General features: G+C 39.6%; 1 protein-coding gene across 8 annotated transcripts in view; it reads right to left on the reverse strand.

Moving 5' to 3' along the window:
- Positions 1–13,331, reverse strand: part of KALRN (kalirin RhoGEF kinase) — a 514,962-nt gene that overhangs the window by 193,702 nt on the left and 307,929 nt on the right. For all 8 annotated transcript variants that reach the window (XM_030485889.1, XM_030485890.1, XM_030485893.1 and 5 more), the window contains exon 13: positions 5,289–5,458. In XM_030485889.1, coding sequence (XP_030341749.1) covers positions 5,289–5,458 — 170 coding nt within the window. The remainder of the gene's footprint in view (positions 1–5,288; positions 5,459–13,331) is intronic.

A 13,331-nucleotide genomic window follows, 5' to 3' on the forward strand; every position in this document is an offset into this window, starting at 1 on the left:
AAACACCTTTCAAACACTCTAAGACAGACTCTGACTTGTCTTTTCACTAAGTAAAATGAGACATGTCTGTGACAGGTCAAATACTGATCCATATACACCTTCCATATAGAAGCAGCAGAAGGGAATCTCTGAAACCGTTATTTAATCTTGGCTTTGGTACTTCAGTTAAAACAAGATTTAGATGCAATGATTTTCCCTGTCCATCCCTCTCATAGGTGTGTGATAGCAGCTCATTATTTGGCATATTTAAACCACACCAATTGAAAACCCTGTGAAATACACTTTGGAAAGACCTGTGCACTGGTAGGATAAGATGATGAAGTGAGTAAACCAGCAGGTCTGAGTAAACAGCTATTTCCTGTCAACCTCCCGTTCTGTGTTGGAGAAGGTGTTTGGGGGAAATCCAAATCCAAAAGCACATACTGGACTACTGGTGCACCAACAAACTCCCATGTGTGCAGTGAACCGCCTGACAATATTGAAAGACGAGTGAATTGTCAGGTAATGCTACTGGGCCATTGCATTGTTCCACAAGGACCAAATGCAGCTGGGAGCCATTCTTCTGGCTAGCTAACCTGGGCTGCTGAGTAGAGGTGCTTGCAGAGTCACCCCACTGTGGAAGAATGCTAGGGTGTTCCAAATTCTTAGGTTTTTATTTCCCTTTTCTGGGTTGAATTTTCTCTCCATGAACATCTAGGAAAGCATTCACAGTCTTCTACAGATCTTGACCAAAATGCTTGTGCTTTGCTCTTTGCAAATTATCATCACGTAGGGTCAGATCAAAACAATGTACTCTCAACTTCAATGCTAATTAAACACTGTCAGTGAGCATAATTGAGAAAACAGTATAACCTTCTGCAAATGTCTTAAATTAAAACTAGGCACTAACACACAGAGTCATTTTAGATAGTTTAAAACACACCTTTGAGGTTTTAAGGCAGCAACACATATCTATTATTCTGTTTTCATTATGTATCGTGAAGGAACAGAACAAGCCATTTGCCTGAACATCTGAAGCCTAAGAATAAAATTAAAAGTACGGAATACTATTAACTGCATAGTAGTTTGCTCTTTGGCCGTGTTTCCCCTCTCTTTCCTCAAATGCTTTATGTTTGATACACTGAATTTCAGATGCTCCAACATTATTCTGAAGCAAGTACTAGCAACTTCCCTTGCTTATTACGGAATATTACACCAATATTATTCTCTCCAGGTGATGTGGTTTCTGCCCCACTCTGTCAGTATTGTGTTTTCACCTTTTTGGTGACCACAAGTTCTGTCTCTGCCTCCACACTGGATCTGTACTGAGTAAGGATGAATGTAGATAATAAGGTGAGGTATTGAAACTATAGCTTAATCTGAGGCTACATTCAATCAAGTTCTGTTTCCTTCAGTCAGCACCTGTCTTCTATAAAAGAACATGAAATATGTCTTCATTCAAATGCAGGATTATTACTATTCATATATTATCTAAATGACTCAATGAATTATTCAAGACTGGTGTTGAATAATCTCTCATGGGATCTAGAGACACACTTGGTTTTAGAAATACTTTTTCATTAAACATTTCACTCTTCAAATCAAGCCACACTTGTATGTCCGTGGCTGATGCAATACAAAAATTAAAGTGTAATAATCTAGTATTTTTTCACAGTCTCCTCAGATAAGGCCTTGACAATTCATATACAGTCTGGCTTGAGAAAGATCTTCTTCCAGAAAAAGACATTTCTGAGTTGGGATGTTTTTGCCACAAGATTTCTTGCTCTGTCTGGTGATGAGAAATTCTAGGAAAGAATTCATAAAAGATCCTTACTAGCCTTTGATGGTTCTGGTTATGGATTAGAGTTATAACATGCAGGGAAATTATTGGCAAAACAAAAAAACTTTGGGGAACATAAAATTGGGCTTAGTGCATTGCTGTTGACTTTGTTCAGAATTAACACTATGCTCCTGAAACCACTTTCAATGCACTAACTGGGAGAAAGCTTGGTGAAACATACTCATTATCAACAGCTCATATGCTGAACTACTGTAAAGAAGGTAAGATACATAACTCTTCGTTGTCTTTTTTTGCCCCTAACATTCCTGTTCTTTCACACCTCACTGGAGCAAGTCATTGTTTTGCCTTTTGCAGATGTGCAGAAAAATTATCCCCAGCAGCACTCCCAGAAATGAAGTTCAAAAGATTTGCTTCAAGTTGACTGCAGAGAACAATGATCACCTCAGTAAAACACTGGTAAGGAAGAGTGAAGAAAGTGTTTCCAATACTAACCGTGACATGTACAGTGTGGCTAGCCAGGTGTGTTTTATTCCTGGCAGGTATGGTCTCCTAATGAAGAGTCACTGAGGGTCTTGAAGACCTTCTGTGAAAAGCAGTCCAATGTATTGTATTTAACTAGTCCAGGGAGCTGAGCTTCTCCTAAGTGATCTGGAGGACACACAGAGTGCTATTACACAAATGATCTTCTCTAAATGAGTATCTCTTCTCTCAAAGAAAAACAGAATTTTTCAAAGCCCTATTCATTTTATTGGTTTAAATGTGTGCTATGATACACTTGATAAGAGCAGTGTGTTTCATTCTCTTCATTGTTGTAGTGTTTGCAATCTCCAGCTATTCTTCATGGGATGTACAAGGTGATCCATACTATGAAATGCAATGCTGTGTTAAGGAAAGATTGCAGCAATTCTTCTTTTTCCTTCTTTCCTTTATCAGTGTGTTCTTTACTTTTGCCAGCAGCCACAAAACCTGTTGGAGTGGGCACACACAGAGGTGGTTTAATGGTTTTCTTACAGAGTTCTGCTTCATCTTTTTGAGAGTCCAGGATCACATTACAGACTTTGCAGTTAGGGTGCTCAAAACCAACACTTGAATCAGAGACTGTCCTGACAGCTCAGCTCTGCAAATCTTTGTGTGCATTCAGGGCTTCTGTCCTTCAGATGACTCTTCTCTTCGTGTTTGGTCTTAGCTTTATCAGAAGCAGGGGATCACTTTGCACAAATATGTTCATCCTGATCCATCTTGCTCCCTCTCCAGAATACAAGCCAGACCCCAAACCCAACATTTCTTCGTTAAATACAGCTGCCACAAAATCTGTCTTGACATTTCACTAATGTTCCAAAACAGTTCTAAAAAAGTTCCAAAAAAGGTCTCAAACCTGAGACCACCCTTTCTTTTCAAAGACTGAAACTAAGAATTGACTAAATTTACATTAAAAAAAGCTGAAGTCCCACATGTTATCTCCCAGTTCATCTCTTCTCCTGAATGATCTTGCAGCCACTACACCAGCCTTTCTGCAAGAACTGCTATTCATAATGATGCTCCACTGACATTCATACTGATGCTCCTAATATTGCCCTGGCCACTCTCTAGCTCTGCGTGATGCTTTCCTACTGATGCAGGTGCAGGCAAAAAACCTTTAGGCCAATCCCACAACCAGCACCAGGATTCCTTCAATACAGACACTTTCTGCAACCCCACAAACCACCCCATGCTCCACCTAAGGGACTTATACAGCATCCCTTTCAGGCTCTTGTCCATGGGTGTTCACACTGAAATGTTGTTATGCCAATAGGACGGATGAACAACAAAGAAATCATTAGTCCAGAATTTCACTGCCATTTTTGTTATCTCATAGAAATGCCCTAAACTTTGCAAAAAGTTGGGCTTTTTTTTTGCATAAAGGGAAACTACCATGCAGACCTCTGACTGACCTGTCATACATACTTTCTTATCTAAATCCCGGTCCTTCTGCTAGCTCACTTCCCAAACACAGCAGGTTTCCTTCCTACTTATCTCATTAGCAAAAATAGATGGATGGATGGATGGATGGATGGATGGATGGATGGATGGATGAAGCCTAGCTCCTGATGTTGCTTTTCCAACTCTGATCTCAGCAAGCAATACCACAGCTTGGGTACCTCGCTCTCCCTCTGTGATGGAGGCAAGCCACATACAGAAAGACTAGGAATTTACACAGGCTCTCCTCTGTGGCTGCTTAGGGCCTATGGCTCAATGACAATCAGAACCTAGAGAACCCCTTTCTAATATCTCTCTTTTTTCTCTCCCTGCCCTCCCCCGGGCCCCCAATTAAGTGGACAAGACTCTGCATCCAGGGTGATAGGAAAAAGTTTAGAAAAAACACTCAGCACACGGCTGTAGTAGAAGCCTCAGGGACTCACAAGCCTTAAAAGAGCAGTGCTCCACCAGGGCCCTTCATAGACTCATAGAATGGTTAGGGTTGGAAGGGACCTTAAAGATCATCTAGTTCCAACTGTGTTCTAGAGCACCTTAGGCTTTCCCTGTCGTAGCTCATGGTTTTCTGCACTTCTCACGTGACAACTGAAGGCACCAGATTGGGAAATCTTAGGGTGAGGAGGATGACATAACTGTCTAGTACAGTCTCTAGTAAAATGCATAAGACCTGTCAGATTTGCATGTTACATATGTATGCAGAACATACACACTATGTACATGTTGGTAAGGGAAATCTGTAACAGTACAAACATCTAAAGATGTATTAGACTTGGTTTTGAGCTCGGTAATATCACTAAAAGGCAAGAAAGCTCCACTGCTGTCAAAGCTAATGCCACAGAAAACCACAGAAAAATAAGAACAAATGAGAGAGATCTCACAACTACAAGTTTTGTGTAAGCTTGCTCTGCAAACATTCAGTCTACTATGCTTACAGACTGAGAAAGCAAAAAAAACCCTCCAACTTTCTGTAGCCAGTCTCTTCAAGTATTTTAAATTGGGTAGAATGAGCTGTTTTAATTCATAATGTGAGTAGAACTGGCAGTATAGGACCCTCTTTGATACTATGAATAAACCCCACACGGACAAAGATAAATAGAAGCGTGCTGCATGCAAAATGAAAGAGTGAAGATTGTTAGACATGTGTATATTTTATTAAGAGGAATACTTTTCTCCTACATCAGGAGTAACCATATAAATCACAACGCCTCTCGGCTCACAACCATTTAACAGTATTCTATAAACACCAATGAAAATATTCACCTGAAATACATTTGTTTCAATTCACTTCACTGTGCTTATAAATAATCTCTCTGTCAAACAGGAACTAGTGCTGATCCACAGACTATTCTAATCGCTCCACACAAATCACTCCCTGCAATTTCAATAAAATACTCAAAGAATTTGAAGAATCATAAATAAGCAAAGAATTAATAACTCTCCCAATTAATCCTAACTCACAGTTCCCTATTTATGCATGCCTAAACCACAGCATACATCAGATTTCTTAACACCTGTCCTCCAGGTGGATGCTTACCTGAGCTGTTGGATTAGATCTTCCCCTTCTTTAATAACATTGAGGGTAGCATCCAAGGTAGCTGTTTGTTGCTGCTGAAACTGCTTGATAAGCTCCTGAACCGCATCCACAGAGTCAGCACAGACATCCTCTAAGAGCTCCTTCTGCAGATCTTCCATCCATGTCCACAGCTGGGAAGGAGGGGAGGGAAATATAAATCAGAGAGGATTGAGATTTAACCCTTTTGCTCTCTAATTCTGTATCAGTAAGCATTAACTAAGGCTGTGTGTTTCACATGAAAACTGACCTAAAATTTCTAAAACCAAAAAGATACATTGGTTATTAATTCTGGTTGATGCAATTCCATTTTAAGCAACAAAATAAAATAAACATAATATCAGATATTTTTTCTCAAATTTATCTGCATTTCAGTTTATTATGTAATGATAACAAATTATATTATTCTGATTAACTCTTTACACAAGTAACAAATTACAATGCCCTACAGCTGTGATAAGCTAACCCTTTCAGGAGCTGTGTGCTATCAGCTGCTATTAATTTCACATGTGGCTGAAGCCTGTTGCAGAACAGACCTAAAAATGTTTGGTATGTATGTATGGTACTGGCTAAAGTCTAGCTGTGTCTGCTCAGCTATGCTTTCGCAGGCAGAAGGTTTTGTGGAGGGTTTAGGATTTGTTTTTGAAGGGGTTTTGGTTTGGTTTGGGGTTTTTTTGGTTTGAGCTTTTTGTGGGTTTCTGCCACTTAATCCCCTCCTCAAATACACCTCAGACTCTGTTTTTTAACTTTGGGAAAATCCAAACACAGGAGACAGCAACATCACCAATCAATCCCATAAATTTTAAATAGTCTTGACTACCAATTTCCAAACAACAACAACAACAAATCATTCTAGTAGGTGCTTAGATGAGAATTTCCAGCCAGCTGTTCATCAGAGATCTGGACAGTGGCAAGCAAGCCCCAGCAGCCTCTCCTTGGCTGTAAAGGCTTAGAGCAAACGGAGGTTTCCCCTTTAAGCTTGCTCTGAAAAGTGAGTGTGTAATTGTACCAACTGAGCTGGCAGTCTGCCAGCAAATCCTAGTAACTCCACCAGAGAGACTATTTTCTGTGCCATGCCTGCCCCATTAACCCACATTCTGCTGGTATATTCTGCAAGGTAGCAGAGAAGCACAGGAGTGGGAAACAACACGTTTTGCCGGGAAATGTTAAAGGATGCGATGCTGGCTGCTCTTCTTCCTGCTGTCCCAGGGAGCTGCAAAGAAGTTTGTCTGAAAGGAACCTAGAGGTACACATGAAGATGACGACAGATGCTGTGTGGGGGTGGCAAAAGAGCTGGTAAAAACATTCCTGTTCAAAACGAGGTGCACTGGGTGCCCAACTTAAAAGATTTCTTTGGAGACTGCAAATTCTGCATGTCCACGTAAAATGAGAGGAGGAGAGTGACAGTTTAGAGCACCAGCTGACAAAGTTTCTCACAATTAGGGTCCAAGCTTAAGGCCAGTCATTGAATGTTACACTATACACAGGCAACTGACTTCAAGGATATCACCTTGATCTAAACTGAAATAATAAAAGTCAGAACTTTTATTCCCAGCACTGCTCATGGTATCACAAAAGAGAGAACACAGCTCCCTGTGCTCTGTTCCCACCTCTGCTATCGACTTCTTGTTTAACAGACTTACACAAACAAGTTTTAAAGCATATGTTTAATTTGAAGGTCAGCTTTGAATATTTTGGGTAAACGCCTCTGTTTATTCATAAATAGCATCATCATACGGGTCTATCCTACTACTGGCCTCAAATGGAATGTCTTTGCTCAGGTTATTTCCATATTTCCATATTCACAGGAGAAAGGAATGGCTAAAAATGCAGCTATTAATAAAAGAAACAAATATAATTAAGTAGTCAGGCTTGTGAAATAGATGAAAGAATGACAACATATTTAAAGAACCAAATAGAGAGCTTTTTCATATGTGGCCTGAGGTCCACATGCTGAACGTCGGGAAGCCACCATAAAGGAAAATGCATTAATGTCTTTATATACAAATTACACTCAGAATCTTCCTGCTTTTGATCTGATCCCTGCACCCACTCAAACAGTAGGGACAGCTGGACTATAACAGGCAGGACCAAGCTGGTCAGGAGAATTGCTTTCTCTGCTTATCAGATCTTCAAGTAATAGAGCACATTGTAAATACGGACTAGAAAAATGGCCATGTATATAAATCATTCTTCTGTTTTGAGCTGGGAAAGCCAGTAGTTTTTCAATTTCTCAATATTCTTTGTCATATTTCATTTTTCCACTTAAGATAACAAAAAAGCTCAGGGAATTTCCTTTATAAAAATGAAAATTAAATCGAGAACTTGCTTCATTGTTAGGACTCTGCTGTTTTCTTGAAATTATCATGTTAGGGTAAAGAAGAAAGTTTCTAATCCCCTCACTGCGACTTCAGAGGAAACCCTCTTTTGAAAAGTGTCTCCAGAACCCAACTTTCAGCAGCTAAAAGGATTTTGACATTTAAGATCCCAAGTAATTTTTTGTGTACATGTATGAATCAAAGCAGTTTTGAAATACTTAAACTGTACTGTACACACCTGGAACCAAAACACTCATTAATTTTAGAGAGCACTTAAATATACTAACTCACATTAGCTTCAGATGTTTCCATTAATGACCTCTGATTGTAAGGATTTGCATAATAAAATCTATGAGAATCTAGGTCATCCTTGACTCAGAGGCCTTTAATCCTTTAGACTCCACCAATCCCTGGGAATCCTAATACAAAGAATCAGTCAATATTAATAAGATTAAGATCTTTCAGGAACTACTTACAATAGGAACCCGATTCAAAAACCAGCTGGGTTATATGGTACAACTAACAGCACCTGAAATAAATTACTACCAAGCTCCACTTGTAAATGCCACAGCAATGAAAAGATGAACACTGTAACACCAGAGTCAGAAGAACTGTTAATCATAAAATAAAAATCATATCCTTTTTGTCACAGCTTAGGAAAATCAGTCCTTCTTACGGCTGGATGCTTAATTCCTATGCAACTATTCAACTGATTTTAAAAAATCCTGACTATTAAAGCCCCAAATCACCAGACAACTTGTGCATTTCCTAGTTTGTCCTGTGACCTACTCTAAAGAGCTAGCTAGCTTAGACCGAGTGAACCATTTCAATTTTTTCATCAATATTTGACATATTACACAGGATAACTTTTATGTCATATTTGCACAAACTGACTGACTTCTTTTATTCTTAGCAGAAGCAAAATCTGTGAGCACCTGTCCCATTCTCATACATCCTCTAAACTACTGCTACTGTATCACTTTATCCAGTACAGGGGATATACGCAGATGTACACAGACATTTCAAATACTAACACAATATTTCCACATCCAGCTGTGGTGACTTTTATTAAGCTTGCCAGTGATGTACATGTCCAGAAAAGGAGATAATCTCTGTACTGTATTATTTAACATGTTCTAAAACTTGAAAATAATGAAGAAGTAACACAAAAATAATTTTTGTGCTTCCTTCAAATTGATCTGTGCCTTGGTATGATTAACTGGATATGGAAATACTAAGGCATTAGTGGTAAAACCTGAATTAAGTCCATCAAAAAGATCTAGCCTCAAAGCTGATTCCTGCAAACTACATCTAAAAATCTTACAGTTGTCAGATACACAGAAGTCTGAAGCAAATACTGAGCCTTAAAACATCCACACTGAAGGTCCATGGAAGCTCCAGAATTGAGGTCTATTTGTCAAGGTAACCATGGCTTTAAACAAGAAAAATAATTCTCTTCTGATTTACTAGACCAGTAGAAAAGAAGAATGACACCACTCCACCTCCTCTTCCTTTGAGGGAGCATCTGGCACCTCTCATGCATTGTAAAAACTTCTGTGTCTTTCCTGGATGTAAAACACAGACAGTTTCCCTCCATCCAAGAGACAATACAGCTCTTTTCCCCAGCTATTTTATCTGATGCAATACCCTTCATTTTATTCAAGTACTTAATGAGACCACTTACTGGAGGTTTGAAGGACATCTGTGCCTGTTTTACCTAGAAATTAATGCTTCTGACTTAGAGCAAGGGACCACTTTAAACAAAATCTAAAAACTGAAGAGATTGCTAAGAAAATCGTGCCTGCATGTTTGGAATAACTATTGAACATCCAGTGTTTATACACTGCTATTTGCAAGTGCCGGAAATGAGTTTTAATCTCCTCAAAACCAGTTTAAAAACACTGAGTAATGAAATCAGTGAAAACCAAATAAGCAGTCAGTTCAATCCATGAGAATTACCATTGTACAACATTTTTGCTTCTTGTTCAAAACATGGATGTTAATGGAAACAAGCAACTTTCCAGGGTATATGTTCTACCCTTCTACTGTATCAGAGAAGCATCATGTGTTGCAGAGCCAGCCCTAAAAGGAAGCTCATGCCAACTCAGTAAAAAGTGAACATCCATCACAGCAATGAAGGCCAGAGCAGAATACAGAAGAATTCAATGAAATATGGGGACCTTCTTTTCCCATCTAGTTAGCACTGCTCCCACTCCATGAGTTGTAACATAAGTGTGCAGAGAACCAAGGTCAGGTTGAGAAAAAAAACCATCACAAACAGAATTGCTCCAGAGAGAGATATCCATTAACCCTGTTTTCCTCTGCTATTATGCCAGGCTTATACAAACCTACTCTGAACAGTAACATCTAGCTTTTTCATAACATGTATTTTTAAGTCACAAAGACCCCAAGTTCAGGTTAGTTTATGGCAGGACTTCAGCCCATGCCTATCTTTGAGTGCCTGTTCCAAGTGCTGCTGTGAATCTGGCTTCACTGCACACCCTTCAGGAAACTGCCTTTTCTACCTTGATTTCCCAACGCCAACACGGTGTAGATAATAAAACTTTTTGGCACAATTAACCTTCATCAGCTGATGTTTATTCACACTTAGAATGCATCTAGTGCTGATTCAGTTGAAAGAACTGATGATTGTTATAAATTGGAAGCATATTTCACAACATTTTCCAAACTCACATTCAAGGTCTCATGTAAATGTCAACAGAAACTTAGAAAACAATGTGTGTAATGATGAGCTGTGATGCGACTACATGCCACCAATGAAGTGCCACACAATGACAGCATACCTAATAAAATGTGACAAGACGGGTTATGACCAGACATGGCATATGAAATGCCACAATATGTGACTTCCACCGTAAGGTACAGCCGATGAGAAAGCCTGCTGCAAGAAAAAATGTTGTCAGATACCACCAAACTGATTGGGAAGAAATGATGAGTGGAAAGAAAGGGAACATTCTGTAAAAAAACCCCATCTGATCTCTTCCTAACCTCTTTCTTGCTTTTTCCCTGTTCCTCGCCAATTTCTTGACATTCATCCTTGGTTGGGCTGCATCTGGTGCTTCTGTATGCTGACGCTTTTTAATTAGTAACCTTGCCTATGGCAAAAGGATTTGCAATGCCTAAACATCTGATGCTTTTTCCAAGACCTGCACGGACCAGATTGATATAGCACAAAATAATCTCCTCTCAAGGGAAACACGATTTGGGTAGCTGGGCTTACATCAGGGAGTGTGCAGATCCCTTGCCCAAGGTCATGTAAATGTAATTCAGGGACTATTTGAGGAAAAAAAGTTGGCTTGTAACTGAAGACTCGGATGTTCTGTGCTTCTTACCATCATGAATTGCAAAAACATGTTCCTCTTCTAGTATAATTTTAATATGAGTTATTTGTAATCATGAATCTGGATGTAATTAACTGCAGTAATCGTACTAAGCAAATCAAATTCTGCACTTGATCATACTGATAATAGGCTTGGAAAAGTTCTTCCTACATCAGAAAATTTACTCAGATTTACACCAGTGTAACACAGTACACAGTGTAGGAGGAGCTTTCCATAGTTGTAAAATATACACTACAAATTCAGCAATTTACTTAAATAAATGCAGGTACCATTACATTTTCCTCTGAATTGTTAACTGGTTCTAAACATTTCATTACTTCTCAAATGGGAGTTGCACTACCTCTTCCCTCTGTGCTTTTTCCAGTGACTGGTCATATTACTTGCAGACTTACCTCGATCTGCTGCTTTAAGCCTTTTCTGCAACTTTGTGCACTATGTCCTAGGAATCGCAGAAATTAATCACTTGGGACAATTCTGAATCATTCTGAAACTTGCTAAGGATTAAAGAGAGTGTGGGACTTTCTCTAACCAAAGTGTCTTACTGGATTCATCAACTTGAACCACCACATTGACACGAACCATTTTAAACTAGTTGTGTAGACTCTGTTGCATACGTGTATTTAAGGTGCAACAGCACGTGTCTTTTGAGAGAGGAGAGAATTATAGGAGTGTCCCTGTATAGCTTTGATGAAGATTTACTCAGTGTGCAAATTATCACAGGCACTGGCTGTCCAATCTGTTGCCTTTCTACACAGCAGTAAAAGCTGCAAGCCCACACACTGGTACTGGAAGAAATTCATCTTCCTCAGCTTCAGGAAATCAGGAAAATGGGCTATAATATTACTAGTAAAAGGGTACTTTATGCGAGATGGCACATCCTATTTAAAGGTGCTCATAAAATACCCCTCTAGCTGCAGGATGAACCTCTATTATACGGAGAGCAAGGCATACAGGCTGGAAACACACCTCTGTAACACAAGAAATACATGCCAGGTCCCTCAAAAGCCAATAACAATATTTGAGTGAAAGCAAAAAGTCAGTCAAAATCCCAGTGAATAGCCTGAAAAATATGGATAATAGGCTTGGATGGATAAAATATGGATAGAGGAGTGTTAACTTAAATGCAGTCTGCAGGAATTCTTTGGCTAGCACATGGCAGAGCGATGGAAAGAACTTCTCTTCTATGCGCCTGCCCTTGCTCTGCTGTAGGTTTGACTTCCTGACATTTGTTTTATGCAGCTGCATTTAAAAGCATTTAATTCTTATTACCTCGATTCTGCCTCACAATTTTTTGCCATCACAGATGGCAGAATTTTATTCACTAGCAGTCTGGCTGTGCTTCAAACTCCCCTGCTCAAGAGCGGGATGTGCTGCCAGGATACCACAGCTCTCTTCATTCCCAGCTTCTTAATCCTTCATGAAGAAACCTTGCTTCTAGACAACAAATGGACAGGAAAGAGGGGCACCCTGCACCACCCCAGCTGTCTTGGTTCCTCCATCCCAGGTCCTTGGTAGCTTTACAGTCAAGATTTAACTCTGCAAAGAAACCACCAATGTGAATGACTGGTGAATGTCTGCATTTTGGTCAAAGCCACAGTCTGTGCTCTGGAGTTGAAAGGGGATTTGATCTTATTTTGCTGCTTCATGGTAGTTGCTGATAACCGAGAGTGAACTTTCACATAGCATCACAGAAGAATAACACTTGTTATACCAGCAGAACCCTCCCTACAGCCCCAGTTATCAGAATGATAACAGTAAACGGGCAAGTATCTGTCTTCTCCAAGGAATCTGCCATCCAGGCAAAGGTCTGCACACGTTACCTGTATGTGTAGCTCTGGTAGTTTACCTTTCCCACATCCTCTGCTCTCTGCCTGCAAATCCGGCTCTGATGGGAATATCGGAATGTTTAGGAACTGGGAACTTTTTTCTTTTCTTTTTTTTTTGTCCCCTTTTTTTTTTTTCATCAGCATTTCCTTAATCCCTTATAAAAGCATTTGCTTTTTCCACCCCCTTGTCCTGAGATTTCTCTGCTCGTAATATTCCCCCTACACTACACTGATTCAGCTCCCACCAAAACCAATGTTCATACTTCTAACAGGTATAAACTTCAGGTGTGATGTTCTGCAGCCCTGCAGTGAGAGGAGAGGCAGATATTTTCAAAGTCCAACTTTGTTACTGCTTTGTACTTAGCTGTCAATTTTATCCCATTGAAGGAAAAATATTTTCTAGCTTTTGAACAAGGCACGGGGTGCTAAGAAAAAGTTCCAGGATGTGACAAGGCCAGTCAGTGAATATATTATGTGCAGAGAGTAAGTTTGGGTTATTTT

The sequence above is a fragment of the Strigops habroptila genome, chromosome 5 (genome assembly GCF_004027225.2).
Source record: "Strigops habroptila isolate Jane chromosome 5, bStrHab1.2.pri, whole genome shotgun sequence".
NCBI classification, from domain to species: Eukaryota; Metazoa; Chordata; class Aves; order Psittaciformes; family Psittacidae; genus Strigops; species Strigops habroptila.